This window comes from Trachemys scripta, chromosome 2, assembly GCF_013100865.1.
Source record: "Trachemys scripta elegans isolate TJP31775 chromosome 2, CAS_Tse_1.0, whole genome shotgun sequence".
NCBI classification, from domain to species: Eukaryota; Metazoa; Chordata; order Testudines; family Emydidae; genus Trachemys; species Trachemys scripta.
In genome coordinates this window covers 157269048-157285713 of record NC_048299.1, presented here as the reverse complement: position 1 = coordinate 157285713, position 16666 = coordinate 157269048, and the positions used below count along the sequence as shown (strand labels likewise).

The window sequence follows — 16666 nt, the reverse complement described above, 5'->3', positions numbered from 1 at the left end:
TCCCATAGCAGTCCATGGAGAACTTTATTACATCATCTCCCTAAAGCGCCCTCAACATTCATCGTGATATCAGGGGCCACATCTCTACCCCACCATTCCACCCCATGGGACATTAAGGACAATCACAGCTTCACAGGCACTGACCTGTGAAAGCCAGGGTTGCTATATGTGTAGGTAAAATGGCATGAATGTTTTTTCCCTTTGTTAAGGTCCGTCCCATTAATGTATTAAGTTTTTAATGTATTTGTTTTTAAACGGCACAAAGTTTTCTTTGCACTGGTATTGTTACTGAATACAATTCTATTATTTGGAAATTAATCTTTATTAGTTCACAGCATATGCTGTGGAGTGCCGAGCAGTTCTGAAAGCACCCACTTGTTACTTTACAGGTATGACACAACTCATATGACCAGTAACAGTGTAAAAATCCTAAATGTACAGCAAGCATCGAAAAATGCATAGGTGAATTAACAGCACTATATTTATAAGCGTACACCACATAATTCCTAACAGGCCCTAAAACAGCAGGGCCAGGTAGAGCACAGTACAACACAATACATTACTATGGCTTACCATTAAAGAGCTCTTTCAAAGCCTCGCTGAGCCGTATAGATCTGCGTTGAGCTTTTCTAATAGCCCTTGTGTCTGGCTGTTCAAACTCAGCAGTGAGCCGCTCTACCTCAACCATCCACCCTGGTGGCAACTTTTTCCCCTTTGCTTCACAAATATGCAGGACACAGCAGGAAGCTATAACCATTGGGATTTTTTTTTTAACTGAGATCCGTTCTTGTGAGTAAACAACATCAGTGTCCCTCCAATCCACAAAAGCACATTCAACTGTCATTCTGCACCTCCTGAGCTGGTAGTCGACTCTTTCCTTGGTGCTATTGAGGTGGTTGGTTTACAGCTTCATGAGCCGGGGGCAAGGGGTAGGCTGGGTCCTCCAGGATCACTACTAGCAATTCAACATCACCATAGCTAATTTGCCAGTTGGGCAAGAAAGTCTCTGTTTGTAGCTTTCTGAACAGTCCTGTGTTCTTAAAGATGCAAGCATCATTGACCTTCCCTGACCAGCCAAAATTGATGTCAGTGAAGTATCCCCAGCAATCCACCAATGCTTGCATAACCATACAAAAGTAGCCGTTTCTATTGATATACTCTGTGGCAAGGTGGTCTGGTACCAAAATAGGGATGTGTTTGCTGTCTATTGCTCCACCGCAGTTTGGGAACCCCACTGCTGAAAATCCATCCACTATGTCCTGCACATTGCTGAGTGTCACAGTCCTGCATAGCAGGAGATGATTAATGGCCCTGCACACTTGCATGACAACAGACTCCACAGTGGATTTTCCATCTCCAAAATGACTTCCCAATGATTGGTAGCAATCCGGCTCTGCGAGTTTCCACAGTGCAATTGCCACTAGCTTCTCTACTGCCAGTGCAACTCTCATTTTGGTGTCCCTGCACTGGAGGTCTGGGGCGCGCTCGGCACACACATCCAGAAATGGGACCTTGTACATTTGAAAGTTCTACAGCCAATGCTCCTCATCCCAAGCCTGTATTATGATGCAATCCCATGCAGATGCAGTGCTCCACCATCAGTAGCTGCTCTGTGAATGCCATCAACAACCTTGAATTGCTTCTTTCTATGTCCCTCAGCAATTTGTCCTCCAATAACTCATCATGTTCCCTGCTCATTCCGTTCTTCTTACAGCTCTGCCAATACTGGAGGAATGCGTGTCCTGTGCTTGTAATGCTTATGACAATAGTGGAGAGCTCCATGCAACTGTCAGAGATGACTGATAGTGAGGATGGCTACGTGGGTTTGTGGGATTTTTAAAAAAGGTCTGAAAAGTATGGGATATAAGTGACATTATGGGACGGAGACAGTTGCACGATGGGAGGTTAACCCCATGCTCCCAGTCACCCCTACACAACCCCTTTCTGCCCCACAATGCATTGCCAAAACTTTCCAAAAGACAGTGTGCTGGATGGTGTCAGGTTGCACACCGGGATACCTACCCATGGTGTACTGCACTGTGCATTGACACAAGCACTCCTGGTGAGTATGTGAAGCGCTGACACAAGAAGCCAAGTATGCATGAGTACAAGTGCTATACTAACTGTGGCAGTTTTATGCCAACATCACTTCATGTGGATCAAAGTTTGTAGTGTAAACATGGCCCCACTCCTACATATTTAAAAAGTTTAAGGTCAGGTCTACACAAAGTTAAGTCAACCCAGCTACGTCGCTCAGGGGTGTGAAAAATCCACACCACTGAGTGTTGCAGTTAAGCAGACCTAACCACCGGAGTAGACCAGTGCTAAGGGTACGTCTTCACTTAGACGGCAGGCAATTGATGTTCTGGGATCGATCCCGGAAGTGCTCGCCGTCGACGCCGGTACTCCAGCTCGCCGAGAGGGGTACGCGGCATCGACGGGGGAGCCTTCCTGCCGCGTCTGGACCCGCGGTAAGTTCGGACTAAGGTACTTAGAATTCAGCTACGTTATTAACGTAGCTGAATTTGCGTACCTTAGTCCGAAGTGGGGGCTTAGTGGGGACCAGGCCAAAGTCAATTGAAAGATTCTTCCGTTGACCTGGCAACCATCTCCTGAGGGAAGTGGATTAACTATAGTGATGGGAGAACCTCTCCTGTTGCAGAAGTGAGTGTCTACACTGAAGCGCTGCAGCTGTGCCACTGTAGCGTTTCAAATGTAGTTGAGCTCTAAGTTTATCGGATGCTGTTTATCATCCTCCACAGTTACTGTTGAAATAGAAAATATTTCTTTAATATTGTAAGACATGAATATGCCATGCCGCTTCTTTACAAATACAGGACAGAAATATTTATTGAACACTTGTCCATTTTACCATCCCTGCCTAGTACTGGGCCTAGATCATTGCGGGGTTCCTCTAGTCCTGTTAATTATCTGATCACACATTATTCCTCATCCCTTCTTCCTCTAACCCCCCCCTCCAACCCCCCCCTCCCATTATCCCCTGCCCCATTCCTGCCAACCCTTCCCCAAACCCCATCAACCCCTATAACTCCTCCTGCTTGTTCATCCTCTCCCCAAACTCTTCCATCCCCCCAACCCCCACCCAAGCCTTTCCATCCCTCCCACAATCCTCTCCCCAACCTCCTCCATTCCCCCATAAATAACCCCCTCCCCAACCCTCCTATCGCCCATAAATAACCCCCTCCCCAAAGTCCCTCCAAACACCCCCTCCCCATCCCCCTCTATCCTCCCCTAGACCCTTCTCCCCAAACCCCCGTGCCCCTCCCCAAATCCCTCTATCCCCCCAGACCACTCCCCAGCCCCTCACAACCCCTCCCCCAGCTCCTTCCCTCCTCTGGCGGCCCTCTCGGTCCCCTCAGGCGCGCTGCTCTCGGCACGGCACCCCGACAGCTCCCCGACCCCTCGTAGCCGGGCTATTCTCTCGGCGAATCCCCCTCCCGCCGCAGGCTATTCCCCTCCATCGCCCCCTCCCCCCGCCGCAGCGCTCCGGACCCAAGATGGCCGCCGTGTCAGTTTGGGGCTTCGCCGCCGTCCGGCCTCCGGCTCGCGGTTTGCGTCTCTCGCAGGCCCCGGTAAGTGGCGTCGTCTCGGCCGCTCTTGGCTCCGGTGCCCGGCGCCGAGGGGGCCGAGGGCAGGCGGCTGGCCGGGCCCTGCCGCCCCAGGGAGCGGGAGGCCCGTCGGGTGCTCCAGGCCCCGCGGCCTGTTCCGGCCCCGCCGCCGCTCTGCGCCAAGCCCGGGCCCGGCCGCCCCGGTCCCCTGCAGCGCGCTCGAGCCCAGCAACCGAGGAGGCGGCGCCCACGGGAGGCCGCGGATGAGGCCGGCGGCGCGGGCCGCGGCGCTCGGGCTGAGTCGGCCTCCGACTGCGGCTCCTGGTAGCGCGGCTCAGGCGGGCCCGGCGATGCGGGAACACCGGTCCGGGCCGGGCTGCCTATTCCCAGGGAGAGGCAGCGCGCTGCCCACTGGGGTGCCCTCTGCCGCTGGGGCCGGTGCCCCGATTCCCCGGGAGCGGAGTCCGTGCGCCCGAGCAGGGTCCAGGGGGTCCGGCCGGGGGCGCCATCCCGTGAGCTCTTCTGTGCTGTGGGCTATCCTATAGCACGGGTGGGGACCGGCTGTGACAGGTGCAGGGGTACTTGTCATGCAGCTGGAGAATGAGTGAGGGGCCATCACCCCAGTGTGACACCAGCCTCAGCCTGGCCTCGCTATTAAGAATGTTCTAGGACAGTGAAATGCCCTGATGGGAGATCGCAGGGTCCCCTTCCCCGGGGTCCAGGTATGGGGTGCCTCAGAGGCATTCCCTGTCGGTTATAGTTTAAATAGAAAGGTGCAGACAGATGTATGTGCGGTCATACCTACCCTTACGTCTGTTATAGTGGTAATACAACCCCTGTTTAAATACTGTTTTCCTTCTGTGTAGATTTTGTTTTAAGCAGAGGTTCTAAACTTCTACCTAATTATTAAACTTAAACCTGTATGTGGGGGACAGTGTAGATGATCTAAATTTCATGTTTTAAAATCCTTTGTTATTGGCAGATTCTCTAACAGTTACTAGAAAGCAGGATACCGGATGGAAGAGCTAGCGGTACTAGGTTAACTAACTTGGAACTTACAAAATTTCTCCTATAAAAATGGTGAAGATTTCAATAAACTGTCTACAACTCTTTGAATGTAAATGCAAGAGGCAAAATGTATCATCTGCCTGTGGCATTGGGAATCCTTTAGTTACTTTGTATTGAAGTTTCAGGCTAAGGCTATGTCTTCACTGCCAAATTAGGTGTGTTTATTGCATCAGGATAGCTGTCATGATGTAAAATTGTAATGGAGATAAGGCACCATGTAGTTTTTACCTTGATGTAGCTAACTGAGGTCAACCCTGTATCTCCCACCTGGGAGTTATGTTGGCTAGCTACATCCAGGCAGAAACTACAGTGCTTTGTCTCCAGTAGGATTTTACATTGTTAGCTGTCTCGATGTAAAATCCAAACTTTGTTTTTAAGTGAAGACATAGCATAAGTGTTACTTCAGCATTGTTACAAAATGTGCTTCAAAACTTCAGTGATAGATTAGAAGAACTTACAATATTCTTGTATATTTGTGACTATACAAACTAGAATGGGACACTTGTGACTTTCTTTGTGGGCGTGACTATTTTCTGATTTTCTTTCAGATTTAATGTTCCAGTTTTCCTGATGTGAGATTGGAAATCCAAAGTTGAGGTGAGATGTGCTGAGTTCTTTACAACTTTGTGAAAACCTTTCTCTGGAGCTGTTGATGGATTTATTGAAAGCATGAAGAAATTCCTAACAGAATATATCATTTTTCTACTTTCAGTTTAAAAATATTAATGTTTGAGAAACAGAGAGTAATTCAGCTCCAAAAACGTGTATGCTATGGTTAACTGGTTCCCATCCTCCAAAAATCTGTTTTCCCATGGTGTGAAGCTTATTCAGCATCGGGATAAAGGATAACGACTCTATGGATATACAGAATTCTTCACCATGGTAAAACTCGCTAACCCGCTGTATACGGAGTGGATTTTGGAGGCAATCAAAAAGGTGAAGAAGCAAAAACAACGCCCTTCAGAGGAGAGGATATGCAATGCAGTGTCTTCATCCCATGGTTTGGACCGTAAAACTGTTCTGGAACAACTAGAATTGAGTGTTAAAGATGGAACTATATTAAAAGTCTCCAACAAAGGTCTCAATTCCTACAAGGATCCTGATAATCCTGGGAGAATAGCACTTCCTAAACCTCGAAACCATGGAAAGTTGGATGGTAAACCAAACGTGGACTGGAATAAACTGATCAAACGGGCAATTGAGGGCTTGGCAGAGTCCAGTGGTTCATCCTTGAAGAATATTGAACGCTTTTTGAAAGGTCAGAAGGATGTGTCTGCATTGTTTGGAGGTAGTGGCACTTCCATCTTTCACCAGCAATTGCGACTGGCTGTCAAGCGTGCTGTTGGCCATGGCAGACTCCTTAAAGATGGACCTTTGTACCAACTCAACACTAAAGCAGCCATCAATGCTGATGGGAAAGAGAGTTGTGAGTCTCTTTCCTGTCTGCCTCCAGTGTCGCTCCTTCCTCATGAAAAGGATAAGGTAAGAGCCAAGTATACACCAACATTTCCTTGGAGCTGATGAAACATGGTGATACAGGCTCAAAATTTGAGGTCACTCTCTTTAATATGTAACTGGTAAGTTGAAAATGGGCAGGAGGCTTTGAGAAGTCTGCAGCAAATGAATAGTTCTGTTTCTTCCCAGTTTCTGAGCATAAGCAGAGAAAACCTCATGGTTGGTAATTTGTGCCTGCTGCTTGGAAACTGCAAATGACAAACTTCCCTCCCCAACATTCATGGTGTTGAATCAAGGGGTTGGTTGGAGACTCTCCAGAATATAAGGTTGTGTTTGTCTGATATGTTTAACTCCATTTATATCAACAGGAAAAACAGGGAATTATCCTCACATGCATTCAAATTGGATGGATTATAAAAAAGAAAAAAAAGTTCAAAGTTTTATTTTTTTCATTTAGCTACCAGCCCAATTCACTATTTCGGACCTATTATTTTATTATTTATGTGTATTCTGATAGCATCTAGAAGTCCTAATCAGCTATCTGAGCCCTATTGTGCTAAGTGTTTTCAACGCACGCACATAATGAATGACAGTTCTTGCCTCAAATAATTAAGTTTTAGCTTCTGAAAAGTCAACAGATGGATAGAGCAAATGGGGGAAGGGATGGACTACATGGAAGGTAATAGTGGAGTGAACACTTTTAATGTATCTTAATGAAACCAAGTTATTTATATTGTATCATAAAGAAACTCAGGTATAGACTCATTGTAAAATGAAACACTTATTTTCTGTGTTTTAGTGTCTCCTATTCTGTGCACATTTTTGGCCTGTTTCTTTCTATCCCTCTCCCTGTATAAGATTTTTGACCTCTCCAACTTCAAGTTGGAGTTGGCAGAGTGAAATTGACACCCAGTTCAGTTCTTTCTTGCCCCTGTTTTACCTCTGGGGATGTTATGTCAATGAGTTTGTTTTCAAGTAAAGACAAAAGTTGCCAACAAAGGGTCCCTTTGCACTGCAAGTCTCTAATGCCTTCTGCAACAGTGCTGAAAGTGACTTTGTCCCATCCACGCTACTGGCTAAATTTATTTTCAACTCTGATGGGGGGGAAGAGGGGGTCTTGTTGCTGACATCCTTTTGTTACTGATGAGAGCTCAGTGCCTCTCTAACCAGCTTCACACTCCAGGCAGGGTTCTTTCCTATGGTCTTTACAAGCTTTGAGGCATTGATGGCATTAGGAAGTTTCTTTTCTAAAATTTCCAACTACTGCTACCACTAGTAAAAATCCATCAATGACTGTACAGGTGAGAGCACTATTGTAAACAGAGCCCTGTTACTTTCAGCACTGTAGGACATAGACCTGCACTGAGTAGAATTAGAGAACAGTATACTTAATCCCTGTGGTTTCCTGGAGCTCTGGCTAGTCTAGTCTAAGCTAATGTTCTTACCACTAGTAAAGACTGGTCTACATTTTTTTTGTACTACTTTAACAATATCGGTTACTAAACCAAAATAGTTTCAGGAGTATGGAAACTGTGTGTACACAAGCAGTAAAACCAGTAGCAGCTGAACCGATAGTAGTAACAGTGGGGAAACTGTAGCACATCTTAGTGTCAACTGTCTGAGAGAGAATGTCTGGGCTCTGAAGCTGGTTGCGTATTAATACTGTGGCATCAGTATGATTCTTCAGTGGAATTATTCCATGGCAGTGTCTTAAAATGAGGTTGTCTAAATGCAGTGAAGGAAAATATGGAATACCACAAATCCTGTGTCTTATTTCTTATTTTTTTTTTGTCCCCCAAGTATATCCCCCAGTAAAACGTTAATGAAAATTTCAATAACGATGTTTAAAAATGCCCAACCCCCGCTAGAATTACAAACATGCACTTCCTTGTAACTGCTCAGATCTGGGATTTCTTCTGTAACCTTTGCATTGGAGCTATGACAGAAAGTTCATCTGGCCATGTACTGAAGAAAACTATAATGACTAATCCTGCTGACTTTAACCATGCTCCTTCTTGAACTCCACGATGTTTCTCTTCGAATACTCTTGGTGTACACTGCATAACTCATGCTGAGTTTCTAACTGGCTTCACTAGGGTCATTACTGCCTGTCAAGGTGTGTTGTCTTGTTAGCATGCCTTCAAAGTTCTGCCAGTTCTAATTGGTCTGCAAGTCATGACATAGTTAAAGCCACAGGCATTTGGGTAACTGGGAGGGATGTACTTGTGATGTGACAAAGGCAGGGCATCCAACTTTTTGTCTGATATAGTAACAGTTACAGTAGATGCCAGCATGGCAAACCTTAAATAAATGTATTTGAATGTTAAAGGTTGAGAAAGATACTCTTTGTTTCTGTTGCCCTTCTGTTTTAATTAATCTGATGTTTATTGTCAGCACTGGAGACTTTAGTTCCTTTATCCACAGAACAAATACAGTACGAGTAATGGTAGTGCAGCGTTCACCTCATAGCCTTTAACTTTGACATAGTGAGACCACTCAGGTTGAGAAGAGAGCTCAGTCTACATACCCAATTCAGGCCATGGATTTGCTGCTGAAACTATCAACAAGGTAGTTAATTACCCAGAGACCATAACTGAGACTATGTCGATGCTGCAATTAAAAACCCACGGCTGACCTGTGTCAGCTGACTTGGACTTGGACTCTGGGGCCATTTATTTGTGTGTAGATGTTTGGGCTCAGGCTGGAGCCTAAGCTCAGGGGTCCTGCGAGGGAGCATGGTCTCAGGGCCCAGGTTCCAACCCAAGCCCGAATATCTACGCTGCAATGTAGAATGGCTCCATAGCCCGAGCCTGAGTCAACTGACATGGGCCAGTCGTGGGTGTTTAATTTCAATGTATTCATACCCTTTGAGTGTGAAGAACTGTCTAGTAGGAAATGACCTGAGACACAGTTTATTTCCTTTGTAGACCATGTGTGGAATAGCCATTAGTTGGTGATAACTTTCACCCACTGCTGTTCTGGGCTGGATTTGAACTAGCAATCCAGATGTGAAAGGCTCAATATACTATAATTAATCCCCTGAGCTGTTCATCCCACCTATGTTTTTAGAAGAGTGATAATTGTATAATTCTAACATTTATTTGCAACAGATGAACCTCAGTCAGTCTAGAAAAACTATGAATAAAAGAGATCATTTGGGTTTCCCCACTACCACTTTCTCTTAACAGTTCATTGTATTTAAATAACTGTTAAAGGGGTGTTGCCAGTTTAAAGAATCATATGGTTCAAATTTAGGATCCTAAAGTAATGTTTAGTCATCTAAATAACGCTGGCCTGACTTCCAGAGATGCTGAGCAATAAGAGCTTCCTCTGAAGTCAGTAAACGCTGCAGGTACTCAGCATCTTTGATGAATGTGCCATACTTATTTAGTTGCTTAAATGTGGATTTAGGAGCCAAGTGTAGGCACTTGATTTAGAAAATTTTACCCAGGAATTTTTCAGTTAACTTCTTTGCTATACTATTGATAATGCTTTAAGTTAAAAACAGAACACTTGACAAATCTAATTTACATCTTATGCAATTTAGTATATGCATTTCTCTTAGCTTGAACAATGAAACTGAAAACCAAGTATCAATTGTCTAGAACTAGTTTCTATTCAATTTCACCTTCCGGTTTTCATGTTAAGTGCACAGTTATGTTTGGGTGGCAAACGCTCCGGGGGAATGTTTATTTAAAAATGTTTCTATTGACATGTAACGAAAACCTCTTTTTATAAAATATAATTTTTATGCCAAATTTTAGCAGTGTGTACTTTTAATACCACATGACAGCATTCAATGCAAGGAAAAATCCAAAACACAAACTTTGGCTTCAGAGATTAATGCAATAGAAACACCCTTCTAACTGCTAAGTCTGAAGTCTCCCAGAAACATTACCTAGATTTTGAAATGGGTTTTCGGTGCAGAATTCACCATTGAAGTTTGGTTATCTGTATATGATGATAGTTAATGATAGACACCTTTAAGTTCTAAAGTTCTGTGCTTGCCCTCATTTCTGTTCTCTGGTAGATGGAAAGAATTGTCTTTTTTGTTATTGTTCACTTCTCTATGCTTTAATCTGTAGCTTCTATTGGCCCTATTTTCTGTTGGGGTAGGCTTGTACGGTAAAGTGCAGAGAAAGGAATTTGGAGAGCAACAGGCTGAAATATTCTGGGATAACTGGAGCTTGGTTGAAATGGCAGTTTTAAGATTGTTTTAGTTATTACATTATGAGTTTCTGTCCTACCTGCTATTTCTTTACCTCATATCTGTGCAGTAATACTTTTATTTAGAATCATAGACTATCAGGGTTGGAAGGGACCTCAAGAGGTCATCTAGTCCAACCCCCTGCTCAAAGCAGGACCAATCCCAGACAGATTTTTGCCCCAATCCCTAAATGGCCCCCTCAAGGATTGAGTTTACAACCCTGGGTTTAGTAGGCCAATGCTCAAACCACTGAGCTATCCCTCCCCTTTGCTTAACTTCAGGTACAAAAGTTTGCAGTTGTCTAGCAATAAAGGTTAATTTCTCATAAGATTACTTGTGTTTGAACTCTGTGGTTTGTTTGATTGAATTGTGAAACGTAAACAGTAATTCATATCTAAGTAAGTTTGCATATATGAAGTATGTGTTATGTACAGTGTTTAATTCTGGGAAATTTCCTAGAGATGCACTAGCTTTTGGATGTTTGAAGAGGGAATTGCAGTATTTCAAAAGAGAGTCTTCCCTGGGTATTGAAAATCTGAAAATAAGCAACTTTGCATCAAAAAGTAGGGATTTCTAATTTTTCTTGCCAAGATACTGCATTGTATTCTAACAACCTGTTAAATCTGCACATCTGACTACAGGTTTCTGGTTTAAAGGCCCTTCATCAACTGATAACGTTTGTCACAGGAGACTGCTTATTATTAATTATTTATAGTGTGGTAGCTCCTGCAGGCCCAAGATTCACTGTGCTAGGCACTGTAAAAACACATAAATAAGGTCCCTTCTCCAAAAAGCTTACAATTTAAGCATAGAACAGTTGGTTACAACAAATATGGGGGGAAGCACAAGGTATCAGTAAGATTGTTCTGATCTATGTGATAAGCATCCTTCACAGCACACTAGCTACCTAGTCATAGCTGATAGACACTACTCTGTCCTAGCAACAGTGGGAGCAAAACGCTACATCCATAGTTCCAAGATCTCAAAACACATAGCAGACATATACTATCATGATTGAGCCTAACAGAAAGTGAAGCCTAGGCCTCTGTGAGGGCTGTTTGGGTACGTCTATACTTACCCACTGCTTCGGCGGCCAGAAATCGATCTTCTGGGATTGATTTATCGCGTCTTGTTTAGACACGATAAATCGATCCCGGAAGTGCTCGCCGGTAATCCTGCTCTGCGAGAGGAGTAGGTGGAGTCGACGGGGGAGCCTGCCTGCTGCGTGTGGACCCGCGGTAAGTACCTTTAAGTTCGAACTAAGATACTTAGACTTCAGCTACGTTATTCACGTAGCTGAAGTTGCGTATCTTAGTTCGAACTGGGGGCTTAGTGTGGACCAGGCCTTTGGCATGATCTGTAAGTTGCCTACTGTGTGATTGAGGGATTTGGGAGTAAGGATGGAGGTTGAACTAGTGCAGTGGTTTTCAACCCTTTTTCATTTGCAGACCCCTAAAAATTTCAAATGGAGATGCGGACCCTTCTGGAAATCTTAGACACAGTCTGCGGACTACCAGGGTCCATGGGCCACAGGTTGAAAACCACTGAGCTAGAGGGAATAATTGAACTATAGCTCAAACACAGTACCTGGTCTGCACAAGACTGCAGTCAGAAGCTAATAAGGGTGAGGGGAGAACAGTATATTGTGTATTGCATTACTTTATTAATGCAGTGTTAAGGATGCATAGTTTAAAAAAAGTCAAATGCAGAAGATAATCTTATTACAGCAACTATGAGTTGGCCACATAGCAAATGTTGCTTATTTTATTGTATTTACTAAACATAACAGAAATGTTTAACAAGCAACAGGAATCAAATGTACTCATCTCATATGCAACATGTCAGTTATTTTTGCTGTATGACCCTGATTTTAACTGTAACTTTAAGATTCTATTAATGTAGTTTTTTTTTCATTAATAAGATACAATATTCTACCCTAATGGTGCAAAATGTTGCAATACAATTGTAGGTGGTGCTGTGGACTGTTACTGTAAGTCTCTTTATGATCCAGTAGGTGTTATCCCTATTTTATAGACAGGTGAACTGATGCCCAGGGTTACACTGCACATTAGTGGCAAAGTTCCTATAGAACCCCGAAGTCCTGATTCCCAAAATTAAGGATTCTTCAAAAGTCATAAAGAAATCGCAGGCTGCCTTATTTTCAACCAGCATTACTATTCGACTTGACTGAATAATGTTTTCAAGGTTAACTTTTAACTTGTCCTGATGAATGATATTGCTTAGTGGAGGGAGTGTGTCCCCTGTCCTGATGGCCTGTGTTCAGGAATTAAACTGTACTATGAAATCACAGAATCATAGAAATGTAGGGGTAGAAGGGACCTTGAGAAGTCATCAAGTCCAGCCTCCTGTGCTATTGTAGGACCAAGAAAACCTAGACTGTTCTTGACAGTATTGTCCAATTGTCTTATAGTTAGAAAGGTCTGACCCAGTATGGCTGTCCTTATGTTCTTATGAGCAGTTAGAATGTAAGAATGGCCATACTGGGTCAGACCAATGGTCCGTCTAGCATAGTATCCTGTCTTCCAACAGTGGCCAATGCCAGATGCTTCAAAGGGAACAGGACAGTTATCAAGTGATTCATCCCCTATCTTCGGGTAGGTCTACACTTACCCGGTAGTTCGGCGGCGAGCGATCGAACTTCTGGGTTCAACTTATCGCATCTTGTCTGGACTCGATAAGTCGAACCCGGAAGTGCTCGCCGTCGACTGCGGTACTCCAGCTAGACGAGAGGAGTACCATGGAGTCGAGGGGGGAGCCTGCCTGCCGCGTGTGGACCAAGGTAAGTTCGAACTAAGGTACGCAACTTCAGCTACGTGAATAACGTAGCTGAAGTTCGAAGTACCTTTGTTCGAATTAGGGGGTTAGTGTAGACCTGGCCTTCCAGTCCCAGCATCTGGCAGTCATAGGCTTGGGGCACCCAGAGCATACAGTTACATACATCCCTGACCATCTTGACTAATAGCCATTGATGGACCTATCCTCCATGAATTTATCTAAATCTTTTTTGAGTCCAGTTATAGTTCTGGCCTTCACAACATCCCCTGGCAATGTGTTCCACAGGTTGACTGTGCGTTGTGTAAAGAGGTACTTCCTTTTGTTTGTCTTAAACCTGCTGCATGTTGTTTGCATTGGGCAACTTCTGGTTCTTGTGTTATGTAAAGGGGTAGATAGCACTTCCTTATTCACTTTCTCCACACCATTCATGATTTTATAGACCTCTATCATATCCCACCTTAATTGTGTGTTTTCCAAGCTGAACAGTCCCAGTCATATGGAAGCTATTCCATACCCTTAATAATTTTTGTTGCCCTTCTCTGTACCTCTTCCATTTCTAATATATGTTTTTGAGATGGGGTGACGAGAACCCACACAGTATTCAAAGTGTGGGCGTACCACGGATTTATATAGTGGCATTATATTTACTGTCTTATTATCTACCCCTTTCCTAATGGTTCCTAACATCATGTTACCTTTTTTGACTGCCACTGCACATTGAGCAGATGTTTGCAGAGACTTATTCACAATGACTCCAACATCTCTTTTTTAAGTCGTAACAGTTAATTTAGACCCCATAATGTTGTATATGTAATTGGGATTGTTTCCCAATATGTATTACTTTGAATTTATCAACCTATTAGTGAGAAAGCTTGGCATTTCCATCATGAATGAGAGTGGGACAGTCTTTTTAAAATAATCTGGAAGGATCTGTACCCCTTGTGTTAATTGATTCTCATTTCTACTTTCCTTGGAATTTTTATTATGTTAGTTAAAAGTAGAGAGGGCTGTGTTATTCTGCAAATATTTAAACACTGTCCTGCAGGAGATCTCCCTATAATCACAGAACTATTCAGAAGCAATTCTGGCACTGAAGAGTAGGAGAGTTTCTATCACCGAATAGTGTCATCGGAGAAGTGTTTACTTTAGTGCTGTAGTTATCTGTTTGCCATAAGGAACATAGCTGATATGGCTGTGCAAAATGTCTATATTTATTGCACTATAGGATTGTCACTTGATTGGAGAATATAATGGACACAGCATCCTTAAGGTCTTGTTCTTGTGGCTCTCCTGCCCCATCGCAAACAGCACAGAGGCAGCTCTAGGCCACTGTACTATGATTGTCAAAATTGAAGCTAAACTTCATTTATTCAAGAAGAAAATTCTCTTGTCAAAGACAGATATGCACGGTGGATGGTCTTGGGGGAGAGGGGACTTCATTAACATGATAACTAATGTTGCCCTTGCTGTACTGTAGAACCTTTTAAAATAAATGCCTAATCTGGGTCTTGAGGCACAAGTCCATTGCTAGTAAGTAAAGTTGTTTGTGGCTTGGTTTTCTGCTGGAGTCTGTGCACAAAGGATCTGCAGCAGCTAGAGTGATGTAATTAGACTCAGAGTCTAGTTGTGCTGGCATTGGCTCCCAGCTGGAGCAGGATTAGGATTTGCTCTGTTCCAGCTTGTTCCTTGGAAAGGGGAGACCGTTCTCCTCTGACAGGAAAGTCATGGCTTCTAACAGATGGCCTCCATCTGCACTATGTGTAATTCTGGAAATTCAAGTGTCATAAAATTACTCTGAACTTGATTTGCTTGATTTAATGAACAGGTGAAGCAGTTTCTAATAGCAAATGTGTCAGAAATGGACTCCGTTTTGGGGTTTCCTTGATAGTAACAGGAGACAATGCACTATGAGTGTAGCATAGTCTATGTGGGACTTTGTCAAAGGAAGTAGCTAACTCTAGAATATTGGTACTAAAAAAAACCACCAAAAGTTGGTGAGCCTGTGGAAAGACATTGGAGTGTTGTGGTGATACGGTTGTCTCAGCTGTGCACGTTAGAAAAACTGGGTTCTAAACAGAATATTCTGACACAATTTCAATAGGAGTTGAATACATGATACCGGTCTTTAATTAAATGAAATTGGTCCAGCATGTTGGCTGGAACCCTAGTGTTAGTACTTTCTGTCCAGGAGACTGTTGGCGGATGTGGAATGACACATCCCTGAAGTGCAGTTAATAAAGGAACCTTATTTATCAGAGAGCTTTAAAATATGGACAGACTGGGAGGGTGCATGCTGGAGTACGTTGCTAAGTACACAAGAGTTTGATTCTGGTGTTAAAGCTCTGTTATGTAAGGAGAACAAACAGCAGTGAGAATGACAGCAGGTCACTGACTCTCCTCCAGTTTCCTGGCTGAATTGGTGCACTGCTTTTGTTTTTCCACTCCCTGAATGTCGCTGCTGTGGTTGAAATAGCTGGTTAAGAATGGTTTAAACTTTGGATAAAATAATTGCCTACTAACCAAAAGAAAATTCTGAATTCCTATTAAAAAGAAATACTTGATATGCTAGCAATAGAAAATCTGGCAATACAAATCCTGTGTGTGACAGAAGACTGCTGATTCCTTTGACCTCTGCTCTCTCTGCAGAGACGGTAGGTGGGTGTGTATTGCTATTTGCATTTCCAAAGGATCATGAACTAAATTTGACCTGGAGAGCTGTTATAAGTAGTGTTAATCTCCATTCTGTTTTATTTAGCAGAGCGCTTTGTCCCTTTATTTTCCAAATCTGAGGACTACAGTGAGAATCCTATTCTCCTAAGGCAGGGGTCAGCAACCTTTCAGAAGTGCTGTGCCGAGTCTTCATTTATTCACTCTAATTTAAGGTTTCGCATGCCAGTAATACATTTTAACATTTTTAGAAGGTCTCTTTCTATAAGTCTTTAATATATAACTAAATTATTGTTGTATGTAAAGTAAATAAGGTTTTTAAAATGTTTAAGAAGCTTCATTTAAAATTAAATTAAAATGCACAGCCCGCGGACCGACGGCCAGGATCCAGGCAGGGTGTGCGCCACTGAAAATCAGCTCGTGTGCCACCTTCGGCATGCGTGCCATAGGTTGCCTACCCCTGTCCTAAGGGATCTTACAGAAAGGTGTTCACATATTCTGCGGAGCAGATGCCAGTACTGCTTCCCATATCAGGTGGGATACTGTAGGAATGGTGTTAGTTATGAAGCCTGTTCATTATCCAGAGATCCAGCAGTATTTAGGGACCCCTACCTCCATAATACAATAAAGCCTGTAGACTGCTTAAGAAGTTTCACTGTAGGTAGTGTAGGCAGTGTTAGATTACTACACATGTTGGAATTCTTCTGAATCACCTATGCTTTCTTAACTGTCCATACTCCCTTATCAGTTCAGCACATTTTTAAGAATTAATTGGACAGAACAAATTCCATATCTCATCGTACTGCTACGTACATAGAGTATTGTTACTTAAACGTGGGACTGGGAGTTTGGACTCTCCTGACTTGTTAGTTCCCTTGCTGAACCCTGGGCAATTTAATCCACC

The 16666-nt window shown here is 43.5% G+C and overlaps 1 protein-coding gene across 2 annotated transcripts in view; it reads left to right on the top strand.

The window, feature by feature from the left end:
* Positions 1-3500: 3500 nt before the first annotated feature.
* Positions 3501-16666, top strand: part of KAT6A (lysine acetyltransferase 6A) — a 75857-nt gene continuing 62691 nt past the window's right edge. The window contains exons 1-3 of one of the 2 annotated variants that reach the window (XM_034762046.1): positions 3507-3593; positions 5186-5234; positions 5350-6119. In XM_034762046.1, coding sequence (XP_034617937.1) covers positions 5517-6119 — 603 coding nt within the window. In that variant the 5' untranslated portion in view covers positions 3507-3593; positions 5186-5234; positions 5350-5516. Of the gene's footprint in view, positions 3594-5185; positions 6120-16666 lie in introns of both variants that reach the window. The other variant, XM_034762045.1, reaches the window with a different exon arrangement.